Here is a 20,926-nt window from a genome sequence, read left to right as displayed (position 1 = left end):
GTTTGGCGTACTGCTCTACTGTTCTGTTCAATTGCTTGTGTGATAAAGATGAAATGTATTCAACATGTATATTTCTTTGTGAAATAGAAAAGAACGATACTATTTGAGCATTTCATACTTATTCAACAGTGGGTTTCAATGATAAGCTAGATACAATATCTGTTATAACATCAAGGTAACAATGACCATGGATCTGTTCATGATTCAGTTTTGAAATCATACATTGTTCATGGGAACAGAACACAAGAAGACAAGCTATACAGCATAAATGTTCTTTTATTTCAAGACTTGCTTCGATCATTGGACAATAATTTCTACCAACTGGAGTATATGCTGACTTGGAATAGCAAGATATTGATAGAGAATTCGGAAGAAAAATACATTCATTTTGAGGTACAGTTGCAGAGTATACTCAGCTACTACTGTGACAGAAATGGTATTTACAGCAAAGCAAAGACAAATTTCACTGCCACGGAAGAAAAATAGACCTAAAAGAATAAGTTACAAAGTACTTCTGTAATCTTCAAAATTTATATCTACACCTGTACATTTTTACAAGTATTTCTACATATCATGTCATGAAATTCCACTCAGCAATAATTCTTAATAATATATTGTTGTAGATTGAATCTTGAAGACATATGCTTCTACATATTTGCATATCCTCTGGATGAACACGAACTCAATAATCATTTTAATGTTGCATTGCTCTAAATCTCTTGACTGGAAGGCAGAGTCAAGGTGATGAATAGAATGATGAACAAATCACATACATTCTAATACAGATGAAGCAAAATGGTGGATGGCACAGACCTATCATGATATTAAGTAGACATACAGACACATTAGAGTGATCATACACAACATATGGAGACTATATAATCTGTGACTCTTTGAGCAGTCTGCTTTGTGTTAAAATATTTGCCAATGCAGGAAATTGATAGATACAGTACTGCATACTGGAGAATGCACTAGCCATAACACTGTCTCAAAGCAATTGAAGCGGGAGTATTCCACGTTTTTTCTTGTACTAGTAATTCAAAGTTTCCTTGAAAACGTTTGCCGTCTTTTGAAAAGCATAAACAAGAACGTAAGCTGAGACACGAGAGCTTTTCAAATTACTGGTGGGGTGAATATTTTAGGATATTTTCTGATAAATATCTTCTCTCCATATTGTTCAAGGTCTTTGGCTGTGAGTTATCAAAAATTCACAGCCTAATGAGTCTGGTGTTTAACTGCACACATTTTCTTTTCTTGGTTTTCCAGCTGAATTGTTCTATTATCTCAGAGTGTGATGAAATCCCTTAGGGTTTAGCAATGAAGACACACTAGGAGGAGGTGTAAGCTGGGCTTTGTGGCTCCTAGTCCCATGTGAGGAACTTCATGAAGTCAGCGTGGCTGATTTGACCATCCTTACTGCCACACTCGGCAATCAACTATAAAGAAAGGAGAAAAATAGAGAAAGATTTAACAGCACTGCATTGATGCACATACATGAAGCAATTTGGGCAATTTACTGGCATTGCTATCAATTAAATGAGGGGGTGAAATAGGAATTTAGGCAGCTCATTGAAGACAAGACAGCGCAACATGTCTGTGCAACATGTCCCCCAGCGAAAACACACGATGTATAATACATTCATTATGATGATTCATGTACATTTTATCACAGGGAGTACACACTCAAAATAACGCAGACCTAAATATCTGCTCTTATTTTCTTAGTAATTGTTTCAACAATCAGCTGAGTTTGATTCTACAACCTGCTTCAAATTTGTCCAGTTCTAGAAACATTTCATGGTTCGTAAATCATAAATGTTCAGTAAAAAGAGGCAAACTTGAAGGAGACTTACTGCTTGCATGACGTCATCATCTAGAGGCAGGTTTTGTTTGTGACACGCCTTCTTGAGTTCTTCCACATCAATGTGGCCAGAGCGGTCCCTGTCGTACTGTAGGAAGGCCTCCGTCAGGGAGGTGAAGTTGATGTAGTTATCTTTCCTCAGCTGAGCCTTGACTTCACTCAACAGCCGCTTCAGGTCATTGGGTCTGGAGGGAGAAGGAGAAGATACATGATAGTCAGAAAACACAATCTGTGCGAATTCTGTTGTCAATTCAGTAGGGTAAACTGGCTCCAGAGCCCTGGTGTGTGTGTGTGTGTGTGTGTGTGCCTTTGTCTGACAAAAAAATAAAAAATAGATAAATAAATAATAAAAGAAAATGAAATGAATTTCTTTCAACATATCTGGATTATTGACACTATCATACTCATATTGTACACCTGGGGGTCTTTGGGGTTTTGTCTTCTTTTCTCTGCTGACACTTGACTTTGAGAGTACTACAGTATATTCTACACACAACAATGCACTGTTGGCTACTCAATGCAAACTTTATAGTGGCACAGCTACAATCACTGTACATCTTGTGCTAGAGAGTTTTCACTCCCAGGAAGAACGGCAAAGCTTCATATGGCTGATCAAAGAGCAAGGTCACTTTACATTCCAGTCTAGTAATATTTTGTGGTGACATTATTTCCCTCCTTGTCTCATGAAGATATGAAGAATGTTTGCACCATGCACACAGCTCATGTTTTCATTATCAGCAGGATACAGAGGAGTTTATGGTCATAAGTTTGATGTAAATTGTTCTGACCACGACACAGTAGTTGGTAACAGGAATGAGTATAAATTTTGGTGGTTGTAATCTTGATGGTAACGATGGTAATGACATATTGATGGCAATGAGAAGACAAGTACTAATCTATGAGAACTTTACAACGTCACCAAACATTACTTTCCAAGAGACCAACTTACGTTCGCTGGACCACCATGGGGGCGCCCTTCTGTGAGGCCAGTGTTTGAGGCTTTTCTGGCATTCCACTCATCCTGGCGCTTCGGATGCTGTCAATGGTTGCCTGGCAACCTGGGAAGTCATCTCTGTGGGCCTCCAGGTAGAAAAGCACATAGTCATCGGCATCTGTGATGACAAAACGATGGCTGAAGACTTGCAGCACAGAGCCAATGGACAGGTCCTGGGAAATGGGGGAAGATACACACCAGACTCGTTACATACAGGAGACTAACACATCAACTCTTGTCATTACACACAGCTGTAATCAGTTCATCCTTCACAATATGTGAATCGTATATCAACTCATACTGGTGGATTAGCAAAGTTCTCCAACTCCATCTTGACAGACAATGTTAATGGAGCTGTTTGATGTTGACAATCTCCAAACACTATAGCTTGTCAATCACTGTCGGCAAGTCTTGACAAATGACATAGTAAGTCATATTACACAGGTCATTTATTAATACATGTACCATGTCACTGACGAAATTCCACCACTTTGATTAAGTTGATATAGGGTTGGGGTGTTCACTCAAACTGATTATTATCATTGGTCAAGATGTGTCCTCATTATATTACAGTAACACTATTAAATCACTGTCAGTAGTCCTGTACGGAGGATGCAATCTTGAGAAAGTGAGACTCAACTATAGCATAAAATACCATCTCATGTCAACCCTGACGTAAGCAATTAGTTAGGACTGGTAGGAATGGTGAAGTCAAGATATAGCTGACTAACCTGTGGCCCATAGAACTGGGGGTTCTCTGGTGTAGAGCCTGGCTTTGTTACCCGTGTTCTCTCCAGGAATGTTCCGCTCACAATGCCAGAGTTACGGACAGGAGGCTCAAAGATCTTGATCATGTCATCGGCAAGGCGGTAGCTGATGATGAAGCGACGTCCTCTGTCTTCTGGCCTCACAGAATCCTGGAAAGTCACATGAAATTATTTTATGAGCACTCATATCTGTCGTTTATACCAGCTTCAGTAAAATTTGACATAATGGCCCAAATTCGAAAAGATATTTCAAATTCATAACATATTTTAAATTCAGTCCATGGATCAAAACAAGAACTGAAAAGATGTAACTTGCACATGAGTGTGTCAGCATGCCTTCCGGTGTAGGGTGTCTGTTGGCACACATGATGTGTTAGACATATGAATACAATTACAATTTGCGTACGGGTAATCAGTGTTCAAACTCGTAACAATCTTGGGACTCCTGCCTATTAAGTCTATCAGTTTTTGAATGACAGAAAAAGGATATCTTTTCTAGGTAGTTTGAGCAAAATCACAGAAATTTTTCGCTGCAACAGAGAGCAGCTTTCAATATGCATGCATCATTTTCTGTGAATTATTTGCAATCCATGCCCTTATACACAAAGACACGTTTTTCCTGCAAATTCATATCTGTCAAACTTTTGTACTCCATGGATCCTTTCACACATTGAATTAGTTTCTATGGCTTACCATGACAGCTTCAAAGCGGAGGATCTTGTGGTCATTTTCCAGCATTTTGATGAAGTCTTTTTTGGGAGGCTGAGGCACCAGTGAGAGGCATGACTGTAGGGAGTCTTCATACGAACCGAATCCATTGTAAGGAGGAAGGGCCTGGTACAAGGAGTAAAGATACAACGATCTTGCTAGTTCCATGACAGAAACACAGTTACACTTGTACACATCCAGATCCATTGTGATAGGCAGAGCTACAGCTACAACATCATCTCATCACAAAATGGTTTCCCCAAAACATGAAACACAGCACTTTGTGAATGACTGCTTGGCATAAATGAAACATTTGAAATGTTTTGGCCTCCTACACAGAGTCCTATCATATCTAACTCATAATCCATCTGAAGATAGCATTCAGACTTAAGAGTTGGTGTTTGCCACATTTTATTTTACAAAACAGTTTTAGAAGACATAAATAAACAGCTTTTGACTGTATTTTTCTATTTTGTATCAAGGACTCAAGGTTGTCACCTCATTTCCAGTTGTAAGAATCTTATCATAACACAATTCTACACTGCAAATAACAGATTAAATTATAAATACCTCTTGACATGATAAAATCATAGTTACCTGATTACAAAAAAAAAAAGGAGCATTTCTACACCACTGTATACCCAAATAATGTTTTGCAGGTCTATATCTTCCCTACAGGAATCCTTTTCATGCTTTGTATGACCTCATTGATGTCTGTCTTCAGTTTCATTGAACAAAACATTCTAGAATGTGATGAGACGTCTTGTTCAGAAGCCTGCTGTAAGATTCGTAGGAGGAAGACATTGTTTGTGAATCCAAACCAGCTTCTCAAAAAGTTTTGAAAGCAATGCAGAGAGTAATTTACCATTTTGGGAAGGTTCCTGGCTGGTCCTGACACCTCCACTGGGGCAGACATTGGGACTCCATAGTTGTGCTGCATGTAGGCCTTGGTGAAGTCATCACTATCATAAATGAGGAAAGGGCGGTTGTAGATGAAGACAGTCTTTCCGATGCCAAAGTCTGTTGGACCGTACCATGCCTTGATCTCATGGCTGGAGAGCTCCATGACCACAGCACGGAATGAGGCTGAAAGGACAAACACAGAACTGTTTAGAACTCACATGTCACTGCACACACATGTTCAAGAAACTCATCAACTATATATCATATCCAGTTATTGGAAGCATGCTGGGAATGCTCAATGCCATCTATACAGAGTACAATAAAGGCAGCTCTACATAACTCTGTATTGACCATGTAACTCTAAACATACCTTTTCCTAATAACCATCCAGAAAAAACTAGAAATGTCACTACAGCGACTGGTTATACCCCCGCCAAACAACATTTCATAAGCTTTGGTCAAAACAACATTTCATAAGCTTTGGTCAAAAAACTGAGGAAGTAGTTAAATCCGCAAGATCTTTCCTTGATCTTCTGCCATTAATATGCCGTTACCATGGCAAGGTACTTTCGGGTACTGTCGAAAAATGCGTCTTGCACATCTACAAACAAAGGCACACATCTGTACCAAGTTTCATGGAAATTGGGCAGAAACTGAGGAAGTAGTTTGCAACACAAAATTTTCCATCATTTTGGCTCATAATATGTGAGCGTGTTACCATGGCAACATACTTTTTGTAACTGTCAAGAAATGTGTCATGCTGACCTATATCCTAAGACAAACATTCAATATGAATTCCATGAGAATTGGAAGAACACTGATGAAGCAGTTTTGCCATGAAGCATTTTGCCCTATATTTTACCAATAACATGCCGTTACCATGGCAACGCACTTTTTGCCACTGCGGAAATATGTGTCTTGCACATTAACATATTCAGATGAACATCTGTACCTAATTTCATAAAAATTGATCAAAAACTGTGGGAGGAGTTTGCGACGCAAGATTTGTACCCATTTTTGCCCATAATATGCCGTTACCATAGCAACGTACTTTTGGGTACTGTCAAAAAATATGTCTTGCACATCTACAACCCAAGGCACACATCTGTGCCAAGTTTTATGGGAATCGGTTGAAAACTGAGGAAGTAGTTCGCGACGCAAGATTTGCAACGGACCGACCGCCCGACCGACCGCCCGACCGACCGCCCGACCGTCCGCTGATTCCTATATACCCCCTTCAAACTTCGTTTGGCGAGGGTATAAAAAATGAAACAAGGAAATGTTTCTTTCATGCTTCAAGAATGAAATGCTTTTCAAAAGGCACAATATGATTTTCTGGAAATCGAAGTAAAGTCGTAATATTCTAATGATCAAATCATGCCCTGCAAGTTTGCAATCAATGTCTAGCTATCTGGTTTGAGGTACTCACAATCCACATTGTCCCTGTCCTTTGGAAGTCTCTGTCTCTTGAGGAAGAGAGGGAAGGGGTCACGCCCATCGTTGGGTTCATGTACCTCCCTCACCTCGACAGTATCATCTACCAGGTAGTACTGGATGATGAACGGCCGCTGCTCTCCAAACATGCTGCTCCTGTCGTCCCACACACAGTAGAATCGAAGCACCTACACACGGAATGGAATTATCTTTGCATTACTTGCTTAGTTCCTTTAATATCATATGTCAAACAAGAAGTGAGTCTTACCAATACAAGAGGACGCAACTGACTTTGAAAAGCTGCTTGCTTTTCTTTATCTCATTTCACAGGATTTGATTGCACTGGATCTCTGAACCATAATTTCTATTGACAATTACAACAAAATAATGACTCATATTTTACATTTCCTTTTTTTTTTTGTTCTTTTGTCTTGACAAAAAATCCAATATCGATCATCTACATTTCAGGTTTTTCATCACGGATGAAAACCAAAACCAAAAACAACAACACTGGAATTCACACATACCTTGCGGTCCAAGTCCAAGAATTGCTTGAGTTTGTCGAAGGTGCTGGGTGTGGTGAATGCCTCAATGGCAGATTTCTCCTTGCGTGAGTCTGTGTATGGGTCTGTTGGTGTTTGTGCAGGTGCACTGAGCTCAATTCCTTCACTGGCCATGTAATTCTAAAATGGGAAAGTAAGTTTAATGTTTGATTGAGACAAAAATTACACACAATAAGCCTTTTGAGATATGACTGTACAGCTGTTGGGCTGCTCCTGCAGATGAGTTTTATCCAAAATGTTTCATATTAATAAAACACCTACAGTGTATAATATAATTAAACATGGAGTTTTAATTCAAAACTATACATTGTAATGTTTCATCAGATGCTCAGACCTGCTCTTTCTACTAAAATAAAAGACATTTTGTTTGGTTTCTATTAAAGAATATAATACAATGAACTTACCGATGTCCACTCATCACAGTCTGTTATGTGAAAAACTTTGCCATAGAATGTGACATCAATGTCCAAGTTGAGGTCCTTCCAGTGCCAGTGATCTCCCTGGTCATTCTTGGGAAGTCTCATCCGTTTGATGAGTTTGCCCTGTGGCATGCCGCTGTTCTCAACATGAGGCTCAATGACCGAGATACTGTCATCCTCCAGGTAGTAGTAAATGATGACAGGTCGCACACGGAAATATTCACTGGGAGACTCATGGACTGTTTGCTTGAAGAAAGCGTTGAACTTCAACACCTGCAAGGAACAGAATGCACCACAAATGATTAGATAGAGTTAGCCTGAGATACATGTATCAATTCATGTAAAACTGTACCATGTTATTTAGGTATGCCAATTAAACAAAAGTAGTCAAAAGTGACAGGCGTGCACTTCGTGCCATGTGTGTGGGATTGTTGCATAAAGGGATACATATCAAAAGTTAATGAATATCTATCATGTGATATGCAGAGTAAGCAGTATAAATATTTCGAAAATTACATGTACTGTACAAGCTGAAATTTTCGCGTACAGATATTTTCGCGAATTGCTACTTGGAGGACATTTGCGCGTGTTGTTAAATTCGCGGTTGCGACGGTCTAACTGAACGTAACTATTTGCGCGTTGTTATTTTCGCGGTTCAAAGGCGATTCGCGAAATTTGCGAAAATAAAACCACCGCGAAAATTTCAGCTTGTACAGTACATTGAACATCTTCGAAGTACCAATACAAGTAAAAATCCAGAGATTGTTCTAAGCCTGCCTGCACACTAAGATAACATGCCCCAGCAAACTTACATTTAACTACCAGTACCATATCGTCGCTGAGGCGACAAGACCTCGAACCTACAAAATGTCAAATGTTAAGGAGAGCCAAAAATCATGGCGGCCAATGCACTGTAGCGAATGGGAAAGCCTTTCCTTTGACATGCCATGGTGACTTTATTTTTGGAGTTAGACAGTTGGGATTTGGACAGGACATCATTTGACCCATTATTTGACCATCAATGCAAAAAAGTCATTTTCACCAAAATTACAGATACAAGGTCTTGTCACCCCAGCGACGATACGAGAAATTCTCAAAACCTGTTGACAAGTGTATCTCGTCTGTATAGTTTTCATGAATCTATCACAGTTGCGTCAATACTCAAAGAATTTTGTGAACTACAAACTATGTACCCGGTAGTTCATTTCACTAGTACATGTAAGCTGTAAAGCTAACTGCCAACCTTTTTGTCAAAGGCCACATGAGCTGGGATGAAGTCTTCTGGTGGAGCTTGCTTGGCCTGTCCGTAGGTCAGTGTTGGCCGTTTGTTGTTCAGTTCATCAAGTTCTGAGAGAGAGAGCTGGTTGACTTCCAGTGGCTCTCCCCCGATTCCTACCTCGGGTCTGGCAGGGAGGGCGTAGCCATTCTTGTAGCCCAGAGACTGAGAGCGATGATACTTGCGTTTCTACATGTACGAAGCAGAAAATGAGACAATTTTTAGCCAACAATACATGACAGAACAGCATTCTTCACATGTCACACTCTCCACCAATACTTTGATATGCTATTTCAAAAAGAAAATAGAAAAAGTGGTAGAAAGTTACAGATCTAGTCTAGAGGTAGGCCTATAGATCTACAAGTTAGTTGGGTGTCCAACACAGCAACACCATGCTGTTTTACTGTAACTAGATACTTACTGTAAATATCTCACAATTTGCCTGAAATTTTACTCACATGTAAAGAAATACCTGTACTCTAAATTCACAAGTGTACGTGCTTTAGGGGTCTAAAAATGCAATTTGCGGTACACCCTCCACCAAGATAACTGCTTCAAATGTGTGGCACGTGGGTTGTTTTGACACACACGGTTGCACCATAATTTTGAAACCAACACCCCGGTAGATAGAATCTATGTGTTAAATGCATGTAATGCTTTTCAAATGTGCATTCATAATGTACAGTATCATTGTTTTGCTGTTGATCTTGTTTATTGTTGGGTTTTTCCCCATAATATTTGGACATCTTCAAATCCCCATTGAAGAATGCAAAACCACCGCGCGTAGTCTCATGCGCAATGTAGATCTAGAGGGGTGTCGGTTTTAATGCAGTGTCGATGTGTTAATTGGAGTTTGGACGGTAGATCTATAACGTTAGAGCCTATTCTTAAGAGTCTAGTAGGCCCTTTGTACGAGCTGAAATTTTCGCGAATTGCTACTAGGAGAACATTTTCACGTGTTGTTAATTTCGCGGTTGCGAGGTCTAACTGTGCTTATCTGTTTGCACGTTGTTATTTTCGCGTGTTGTTAAAGTTATTTTCGCGGTTCAAAGACAATTCGCGAAAATAAAACCACCGTGAAAATTTCAGCTCGTACAGTAGTTATATCCCTTACATTTTATACTTGGCCCATTCAATCACAAGAAGAAAAACAAAAATGAAACGACTGTCTAACGTTAGAATTAATGGCAAGACTTCCATATATGATATAGTCTAAACTTTATACCCCCCGCTCGTATCATAATACAACTCCGGGGAAGTAACATGAAGTTTAATGTTAGATGGCTTTGGGATTAATAGGAATAGGATTAGAGTTTAGACATTTAGGATTAGGTTTAGGATTAGAGTTTATAGGGTAACATTGATCTCGGTGTCCTAGTGAAATGAGGACTTCAGAGAATTAATAAAAAAGCAGGGGTAACGTTAGAGTTTCTAGGCCCAACACGTAACATCAACAAAGTTCCCCTGTCTAACGTTACAAGAACGCAACACACAGGTTTTCGCACTGCAGTTTGTAAGCACTGATGTGACTGAATGAAGTAACCCGCGGGTTGTGCCTAAAATGTGTCGCAGTCCCGTTCGTTAATTATGATTCTCGAGACGTTCTTTTTCTATAATACTACTTACCGTAGGATCAGTAAACGTATTTCCCGGCAAAAATGGGAGAGCCATCTTGCTTTCTTTATGGGGCTCCTCGTAATTCGCAGGCAGATTTTGTTGTCCACAATATTGTGTAGCTTGTCTGTCTTCCCGTAGAATCACTGTACACTGTATCTCACATGCATGAGCGAACGTCCGCAACACAACCAACGAGTTCACACGCGTTGCTAACTAGCAGCGCATAGCAGCTGGCGGGTTGCTATGTAAACATGTGTATCAAACGTAGTCAGAAATAACGTATAGATGGCGCTCTTCATATTGGCCCAGAGCGGGGTAGTTCGGTGGTTAACCCGCTCTGTATTGGCCCATTGGCATGGGCTAGATTGCCACGGATTGTTGTATGGATCCGGATACCGAATAAGTTGTGTTTTGTGCCGTGGGGAGGAAAGTAGTTGCCTGCAGCTGCAGCATACAGGAACGGCGCAGTGGTTTCAAAAGTGTGGGGGCCCACTTCCGGGTTTCATGAGCTAACAAAGTGATGACACCTTATAATCGCGATATTCCTTTGTATGGTGCACAAAAAGTGTGGGGGCCCGAGCCCCCACGGCCCCCACGGCTGCGCCGGCCCTGGCATAGAGATGTGCCTCAGAAAGATTCTTATTCCGGCAATAATTACATGTTGAACATGCTGAGCCCGATTCCATAATTTTTGTTTATTTCATTTTCTGTGCAAATGCATCAGGTATATATTAAGATGACGCCCATGGATGCATGTGTCGGTCAGTATGAGGTTGTACCACAAAACATCCCACCATATATCTTTTTTTCTTTGTAACAAAGCTTAAAATAATCATTATAAGGAGATATCACTATTTTCCTCATTAAACTATAACTGTAGATGGTTTAGTCTGGAAACATTTTTATTATAACTATTGTTCACATATTTAACAATACTTAGCATCGATTAACCTGGTTCAATTTTTTTTTTCTATCTCTAACTCACATTTTAGAACTTTTTTGAAGCGCTAATGATGGGTTTTTGTTTCATCTGCAACATCGTAAATTATGCCTTTAATAGGCCACCTATACTTTGATAATTTATCCTAGTGGGTAGGTTTTCCTGTTTCAATTTCGCCAGATTTGCATTCAATTTAACGATCAAGCGAATTTGAATGATTACAGAGATAACCATTCGTAAAGCTGACTATATTCATTCAATTTGAATTCCTCAGCATGCAACATTCTCCGAAACGTGTAAAAAGAGTTTTCAATATAAAAAAAAATTACACGTGCCACGCATTTAAAGGGATCGTATAGTTTTGGTTGAGACCTAATTTCAGGTTTCTAACAATCTTGGTGAGATGAAATGAGAAACCTCGTATGAAATATGAAAGAGCATGTAATTTTATGAGAAATTCGACGTTTATTTGATGAAAATTGATTTTGAAATGGCTGAGATATCAAAAAAGAGCAATTCTAATAAAGTGTGGGACCCACACTTTATTACGATCGCTTTGTTTTAGTGTTTTTGGATGTTTCAGTCATTCCAAACCCGATATTCATCAAATTAACGGTTACAGCTCGTTATTCCGAAGGTTCGTTATTCCGAAGGCTCTTTATTCCTAAGATTCGTTATTCCGAAGGTTCATTATTCCGAATTTCATTTTCGGATTAACCGATCTTCGGAATAACGAACCTTCGGAATAACGCCACAAATTTTCGGATTAACGAACCCTTTTTCATTTTCGGATTAACGAACCTCTAGGTATAGGGAATTTGCGTGTTTCGGATTAACGACCCTTCGGAACAACGAACCTTCGGAATAGCGAACCTTCGGAATAGCGAACCTTCGGAATAACGAACAGCACCCAAATAAACTTTGAATTCCTCTTAAAATGGTATGCTCTGTACTATATCATAAGTGTTTTCTTGGTATCTCGCAAAAAGTTAAAGGCCCAATCATCCCTTTATTAAAGAGGAAATCCACCCCCAAAATGAATAAACTTCAAAATAAGAGAAAAACATTTCCCACAGAATGACACAAAAAAGACCAAAAAAAAAAAAAATCGGATAGGAAATAAGGAAGATATGACATTTTTAGATTTCACATTTTTTTTGACCAGTCCTAATGAATATTCAAATCAGCAAGTTGACCATGTTATACTCTCACAATATTTCTTATTCATTTCATAATACAGAAATGAAAAAATCTCATATTTTAGCTCTATAAATATGAAACTCGTCTTACAACCACCCAAAATAAATAAGAACATTATTTTTAACTCTGATATATCTTAGTATGGGAACATGCTTTTTACTTACATTAGCTAAAAATAATTTTTCTGAATTTCATATGTAACATACATGATTGTGCGGGTTTGACATCAAGATCAAGATCAAGATGGTCAGGATTTGTCTCCCTGGGTCAAAACATGTGACATTTTAAAATGTCATATCTTATCTCTTATCCGATTTTAATTATTTTTGTATCATTCTGTTTAGGGAATACTTTTCTCTTTGTTTTGAAGTTTATTTTATTTATTTATTTATTCATTTATTTTCTTCTTTTTTTTTGGGGGGGGGGGATTTCTTCTTTAAGGTATTCCAATTCACGAAAAGACAAAAAAATTACAGCAACTGGGCAGTGATTTTCGTTACTGCTGTGAGTATGTTCTATGTAGTTACTCTTGTGTTTGAATAAATCATGAAAACTTATTTTACCTTAGATACTTTTTGTTTGTATTCAAACATCACATTCTCGTCTAGCTGCTCGAGAAGAGTACATGGATATCTAAAATATGGACAGCACTACTAGCTAAAGCATTTGACAATGAGCAATAAACTGGCGATAGTTAAGGGGAATAGACGAGTTGAAAAATGTGGAATGAATAACATAAAACTAAAAAAACCTATTTACTTGGATTCTTGTTGAATTAAAACAATTTAATTCTCTGCAGTTGTTGTTGTTTTCCTCGAACATAATTTATGCCAAAGAGCTCGAAGTTTAATTTAAAATCGCACTTTACCAGAATACTCCTTGTAATCTAACACTTTAAGAATGCTTTGGTGTCTTTCCAAGATTCAGTATGAAGCATTGAGGTGACTAATGACAGGCCCGAAGTTTTATCCTCCATTAATTGATACGCCTGTTTCCTTAAAAGAGAAGAAAAGCTCATTTGAAATTGTACAGGCATACGAATATTGCTGCATTTTATTCCTAATGGTCCGTCAAGTTTTCAAAGTATTTAGAATTTGCTGTCCTAATCATGATTAGAGCATACACTGGTCACACATCATGCCCCTATTTCCCAAATTCATGGTCGGCATGATAAAGGTGTCTTTAAGGTCAAACAGTTCAAGAGGAGTAAAATCTTGATGCAATAGCAATACGATGTTATTATGTTAATTCCTCTTCTAGAATCATCAACGAATCACTGACGTGGGAGACTGAATGGATGGATATTGGAGAGTAGCAGCAAAGATTTACTTGGAGCAGCTACAAGAGCAGCAGGAATAACGATAGAGTGAGCAGAATATCGTTACAATAGGGGTTATGAGAGAAAACTAAACGAAGTGAAAAACACAACCAAAAGAAGTGAAGCGACATGATGTCAACAGTTTATACAACCCATGCGTGCTAAAGCATTATCAGATGCAATTCTGAAAGACCCTAAGAAAAATTTTCATTCTTTGGAGATGAGAAAAAAAAATAGACAGACTGTATAAAAAAAAATAATCCAACTTATAACTAACTTGACTTCATCAAGAAAAAAAAAATAAGAGGAAATGACCTGAATGATATAGCACTAGAAGGATTTGCTTGAATATTAAAGTAAAAAATCGAGAAAATCCTGAAATGCGCATGTAGCATTGACAGTCACATTGGCGAACATTATAAATGAGGCGATGTCTCGGAACTGTCCAACAATTTGCACATTGGATCATCACGCATTATTCATATAGCAATGATACAAGCGTCATGTAGCTCCTGAGCTGCCCTATAGGTAAAGTAGTGAAAATTGCTAAAGCATTATCGCCCAAGCATAGTTTGATGTACACGATTAATTGAATTTATCATTTTCATCCTTAAAAAAAAAGGAAATTATCTTTTGGGTATGTGCATTTTTAACAGCCAATGGGACATGTGTAAACTGTGTAGGACAAATTGGATATTGGTAGGAATGATTGTTGCACCATGTGCGTTACGCCTTCCTCCTATGGGATGTAGGCCTACCTCATACTGTTAGGCGATTCCTACATAATGTATTTCAGCACATTTCTCTAATCTTAATCATATGCTTAGCTCAGAAAGATTCTGATGTCTAATCATTTTCCGATCATGCTCATTCAAGTTATTTTATGTATTCTCTTTGGTCATTAATTTTTTTTTCTATGTTCCGAATTTTCATCTCTTAGACCTCCATTTGTTTGTACGGACAAATCTAGTTGAAGAAGACAAAAATGTCGAAAGTTTCCAAAAAGTCTGTCCTCCTGTGACAGCCTTTATTGCTCTTGTCATCACTTATCACACCAGTACAATACCATGCACATCAGTTTAATATAGAACAAATATATGCGAAAGAAAGACGGACATTGCTTCCATTATTTAGGATTTTGGGTTTTCATTATAATCATCAGGATTTAGTTGTAATACAAAGAAAAAGTATATCGTTCATACACACGCAGCTCTACCTTCTAATTATTGATAAATAACACAGTGTGGTAAAAGGAGAAAGATTTCAAAGAAACGTTCTCTCGCATTATTCACTTATACATGAAACCGTTTAGAGAGAGAGAGGGAGAGAGGGAGAGAGGGAGGGAGGGAGGGAGAGAGAGGAGGGGGGGGGGGCATGAAAAGGACTGCAAGGTGAAGTGGATGAATGTGGGATACGTTTAGTTCTGTTTTGGTGTATGTTGATATGGTATTACTAACCCCTTTAAAGGCATAACATACCACAGGCAGGACTGATGCAAGCCTGAAACCTAATTTGATCAATATTGCAAGTTGTAGTGTCTGTTGCTCTTATTCTCATGGTGATTCCTAAATAGAGTGAACAAATAATGCTTTGTCCAGAGCAATTTTTGAAAGAGCAATTTACGAAATTGGGGAAAACGTTAAAATTAAACAGATAATGACACCATACATTGATGATGTCAAGTCACATAATCATACGGTATACATTTGCAAAATAGACGCTCAGATAAATAATTGCAAACATAGATGTAATGTCAATTTAATCTGAAAAAGAGTGTCCTTATCTCCCGATTTTGAACTGCCTGTCCTCTTCAGTTTTTATTGCAGCTTAATCTCAGATCAGAATCCATCCTTCAACAATTTACTTAAACTGGTCTTAACTCTACGACAAACTAAAATCTACGTCGATTTTGAGCAGAACTAGACAACTTTATAGTATGCACAGTGTTAAAGAGAACTTGATGTGCGTGAAAGGACGTCTTCGAAACCAAAAGCTTTTACCTTTATAAACTTATCTTTCTGATATGATAGATGCTTGAACAATATGGTGATAATAAAGGATGTTTCGTTCAACCTTGACGTATTCAAAACAAACATGCCTGTATTGTTCTTAATCGTTTAGCAGGTACGAAAGTAGGGAGAAGAGCAGCAGCTGGAAACTATGGATAGTATTCAAACAAAAGAGATGATTCACATATTCAAGTTGTTACTTAAAGTAAGACTCAGTCTATTCTTTTGTTGGAAGTCTTATAAATTTAATGAGGCCGCATTATCAAGCTCTTAATTTAATCCACTCACACACATGCAAGGCGTGTCCAAAAGTTTCACTTTGTCAGTTCGTATTGTCAAAAACGAAACATATAAAATGGCAGTTTCTATAAGTCCTAAGAATTTTCGTGAGACAAAAACGTCCTCGACCAACCATGAACTCGTGTTTGAGAGATGTACTTGCCAATATTCCTGAGAAGTGTCAAGTAGAAACAATGACCATCAGTTTGGTTTTACAAATCTAAATGACATCTTAGGAAGGATGAAATACATGACATAGAGAAGTAATTATCTCTCTCTCTCTCTCTCTCTCTCTCTCTCTCTCTCACACACACATACACAAAGAGTCTAAAATAGTTCTCCAACAAGAAGCATCACTCAAAAATTACAAGTTGACGAATGAATAGAGTTTTATTCTATAAATCATGGACTGATGGTATGCACTGTCATCGATCTCTTCGTAGGTTTTCAACTGGCCTACCCTTCTTTTTTAAAGAATGAAACAAAACGAAAAGGATGAACTGTATGCTTCTCATCAACCTACTTTGGAGTTGTAAAAACTCAGCCAATGTAAAATCTCAAGGAGGAAGGGCTTTAGGTATCTACTGCTTTACATTTTAGACAAAAACCTCTGCCTTCCAATAAATTTGCATGTTTCCATATTACTAATATAAGTAACAAAATACAAAAGTCTTGGGGAAGGTACTTCCCAATGTCTGAATTTGTTACTCATATTAACACTAGTGATTGACGGATGATGTCATAGACATATTACAGCTTTGAAAGTTTTTCATTTTTAAGCGTGTCCCGGTGGTTTGAAGAAAAAATAAAACTAATATCATAAAATATAAACACACATCTATATATTTCTTTTATCACATAAGTAATGAAAAGAGCATCAACGCATTTACATCGCATATGCCCTAAGGCCCTGTCACACCATTCCGAGCAAGCTACGCGGGATTGTTGGGTGTAAGGATTTTCCAGCATTATACCGGACAATTTCTGAGGGCGGACAAGGATTTGGGCGACTCAGTGCATGTGCCTTACTTGCTGGACGCGTTCTACTTAAATTCTACTTGCGGGTATACTGTGTGAACTGTGTGCCAGGCGCGTTGAGGCTGACAACTCAATGAAGGAATTCCTCGGAAGGAATGGCAGATGTCCCACAGTATTATCTTGTCTGCATACGGGGACTGCGAAGTACCTGCGTGGGAGTTGCCTGCAAGGTGCTGCCGCTATTAAAGGGCCTCCTACTGGCGTTCTGCGTGGACCTTTCCGAGCATCCTCGCGACTTACCCGGAAAAAGTTTTGGTCGTGCTCAAAACTTGGCTGCGGTTAAATCGGACTTGCGTGCGCACCTCATGGCAACTACAGGCGAGATACGCGCTAGGTAGGCCCTACTGTCAGGTGCGGACCAACTGCGGAGAGCTCCGGGTAGCAAATCTGTTTCCCCGCAAGTCAAGCCGCAAAACTTCCTCAGCTACGTTATGACAAGGCCATGAGCATGCTCAAAACTTGTTCCGAGTGAGTGTTGGTCGTGGGGGTTCGCTCGCAGAGGTACACGCAGAACACCAGTAGGAGACCCTTGCCGGCAGGACCTCGCAGGCAACTCCAACGTAGGTACTTATAAGTACCCGTAAGTCGCTCGTAACAGAAAACGGTTCGATTTCAAAGCTCTCACGCAGGTCACGCGGAATACACGCAATTAGAAGGTAAGTAGCACGCGTCTAGAAGGTAAGAAACAAGTGCGAAACTCGCACACATTCTTGTCCGCCCGCGGAAAGTTCTCCTGCTGGAAAACCCCTTCTCGCAATAAGCCCGCGTAGCTTGCCCGGAAAGGTGTGACGCGGCCTTCAATCTTGGACCAACTTAAAGTTTCACGCAACTTCACACAACTTTCGGGTTTCAAGTATAGGTGCGCACGCAATCTCGACCGCCGTTTCTCCAGTGACACCAACAATATTATTATGATCATCGTTGGTTATTATTGTTAAACTTTTCCACAGCAGTTTGGAGCACTTCACTTTGAACTACACTTATACCGTCTTTAAGGCTCCGAGTATTTTACACCTGGTATAGTGAATTAATTTGGGCAGAGATATCTCACATCGAGCTGGAGTCACTTTTTAAAGCTACATACAGCTAAGGAGAGACTGATATAGAATTTATTTTCCGTCATTACGCAAAGACCAAAATGTCTTCTATGGTCTTGTTGGTTGCATCTTTCTTGCTTTACCAGCCGTTGCAAACTTTCTCAACTCCGGAAAGCAGCACGTCGTGTACGTATCTTTTGTGTAAATTTTCTTCGTTTATGTATATTCTCATAGAACCTTCGTGCTTCTCAACTTTCTTTTAATTAGCTGAGGCATGAATGCAATTGCAAGGCAAAAAAGAAAGAAAGAAAGAAAGAAAGAAAGAAAGAAAAGAAAAGAAAGAATCATGAAGTAACCAGGGCACGCTTTACCTTACTGTCTTATACACAGTTATACTTTTATATACATACTTGTTGATAATCATTATAGTTGTGATTTGTTTAATGTGGTGGTAATGAAATTAAAAACGGAAAGTGAACTTAGAACGAAACATTATAGGTATAACAACAATGACTTTTTCTTACAAAATGACTGTGGATGACTGACAGCATTCATTTTGATTGTTCAATAATGTTAACCTTTCATTTCTTTGCGCCTACAGATTATACTCTCAACTGCACGGGGAATCCACTAAACCTCAACGTAAGGGGTGATAGAGAATACATCACCAATAGTAGTTGGATAATAAAGGCACCTTCAGGACGGCGACTTCTCACTGAAGTGAAGTTTATCAACCATAAATTAATGAGATTTGATATTCAGGATGTAATATCCAACAGAACATTAGGACTGAGACTCTGGATAAACCTGTGCCGTTCTCCTTTTTAACACTGGCACATGAGATGAAAGTTCGTGTACCTGGGAACATATACACAAATCCAGTGTATTTCAAGATGAACATTAAGTGTTACGAGGGTAAGTATTCATTGACTCGCAAATAACAAACATCAGTAGTTAGACAAGTTTCTTCATGATCTTTTATTGAACAAAATGCACAAAGATTTTTTTTTTATTTTATTCTTCTTTTGAGAAATATGTATCCTTGTCTTATTGATGACAATGCAATGAATCCTAGAAGAGGCGTTTTTGTTTTTGTTTTTTAGTTAGACCAATCTTCGATACTTCCCTGTTATAAAGAACATAGCGTCTCACAGTGTGGAACACAATGTGAAGCACGGTGTGGATACACGTGAATAAGGAGTAGGTCTTGTCCTCGAATCTTATCACTTTAATGGAGCAGAGAGCTGATTGTTCACGTTCACACGTTTGCATACTGTAAGACAGCAAATGCGTCGATTCGTTTTCAGAATTGGGAGGGGGATGGGGCAAAACTTGAAAAATATCTTCTAGGGAGCTAAGCAACTGAACGGGGAAGAGAGATTGACGCCGGGGATATGATTATTTGGAACCTTCTCCCACTTTAGGGGCTCGCTGAAAATACCCATCTACATCAAATAAAAAGGTATGTGTTTTCAAACATGGAAAAGGTATTGGCCCTACTTTGATAGTCATGGTTGCATTATTTTCTAATGATATAGTAGAATATAAGACAAGATACATGAAAATACAAGACAGGTTTAAACATATACCAACAGGTCACACAATTACGGCAACAGGCCATACGATTAACATTGAGTCGAAACAGAGCATGGGGGCCACAGTAATATCAACGTATGAAACGCAACCGTTTACGCCCTATTGCCTTGTTCACTCATTCACACTCGCATGGAAATCGACAAGTCAACGAAATGACGCATAATTACCCGTTCTCGTCAGTTATCTTTTGATTGACTGTTATAAAGGTTAGTATTTTTCTATGATAGAATAGGACCTATCATTTCATCATGTTATGAAATCTCTCCGGTTATCTATCAAACTGAGAACAAAAGAATGATACATGTGTATTGCTCGCTCAAATTGGGTACTTGTAAGAAAATGCAAGTCAGATTCATACATCATAAATCATCAGAACGTATATCTTGCATTATTTTGTTTTATGTGGCTTTAAAAAGGTTGGTTAATCTGAAAACTGCATAATTACAATTAGGACCCTTACCATAAAATGATAAAGATGACTAAAAGCTTATTCTTGTAATGATTTAAAAAAAAAAGCTAATTTGCATTGAGTGCAAATTAGAGTCATAACATCAATCAAGAAAAAGTTCCAACTTTAAAATCAAACTATAATGAATTCACTGGATCACCTTCAAAGATTCGGTATAGTTTGGGGATCGATACCATGAAGTGGGTTGGCTGGCCCAGTTCAGATATATTCGAGAGTTCCCGGAACGAATCGTGAAAAGCTTTTTTACTTATCTATGTGTAAGCACACACACACAGCTGAAATCTCGAGTATTAGCAAAGCCCAGATGAAGATATTCGTTGGCCTATATGTTATATAAATAGTATGTGATGTTTTTCCTCCGCTGAGAGGCGAATAAATCGGACTACCCGTGAAATTCCGAGTCAATGGGTGTTTAATACCACGAATCTTGACACCTTGAATCGCTTAAGCTTTAAATAAAGACTACCCCCTTAAAAAAAAGAGAGAAAATAATGAGTG

General features: G+C 38.6%; 2 protein-coding genes across 2 annotated transcripts in view; one reads left to right on the top strand and one right to left on the bottom strand.

The window, feature by feature from the left end:
* Positions 1-258: 258 nt before the first annotated feature.
* LOC140239422 (EF-hand domain-containing protein 1-like) lies at positions 259-10,692 on the bottom strand. Its single transcript, XM_072319261.1, has 11 exons — positions 10,552-10,692; positions 8,893-9,114; positions 7,635-7,922; positions 7,195-7,350; positions 6,663-6,855; positions 5,196-5,416; positions 4,316-4,456; positions 3,587-3,772; positions 2,811-3,028; positions 1,854-2,046; positions 259-1,436 (listed from the first exon to the last, which is right to left on the bottom strand). Exons 1-11 carry the CDS (start codon positions 10,594-10,596, stop codon positions 1,362-1,364), a joined length of 1,938 nt encoding a protein of 645 aa, XP_072175362.1. The 5' UTR covers positions 10,597-10,692; the 3' UTR covers positions 259-1,361.
* An 8,564-nt stretch (positions 10,693-19,256) lies between these two features.
* LOC140239873 (uncharacterized) overlaps positions 19,257-20,926 on the top strand; it is a 137,580-nt gene continuing 135,910 nt past the window's right edge. Inside the window, exon 1 of the mRNA XM_072319692.1 lies at positions 19,257-19,278. Coding sequence (XP_072175793.1) covers positions 19,257-19,278 — 22 coding nt within the window. The remainder of the gene's footprint in view (positions 19,279-20,926) is intronic.

Source organism: Diadema setosum, chromosome 16, assembly GCF_964275005.1.
Source record: "Diadema setosum chromosome 16, eeDiaSeto1, whole genome shotgun sequence".
NCBI lineage: Eukaryota > Metazoa > Echinodermata > Echinoidea > Diadematoida > Diadematidae > Diadema > Diadema setosum.
Note: the sequence above shows the minus strand (reverse complement) of the source record. Positions and strands in the feature narration are given on the sequence as shown.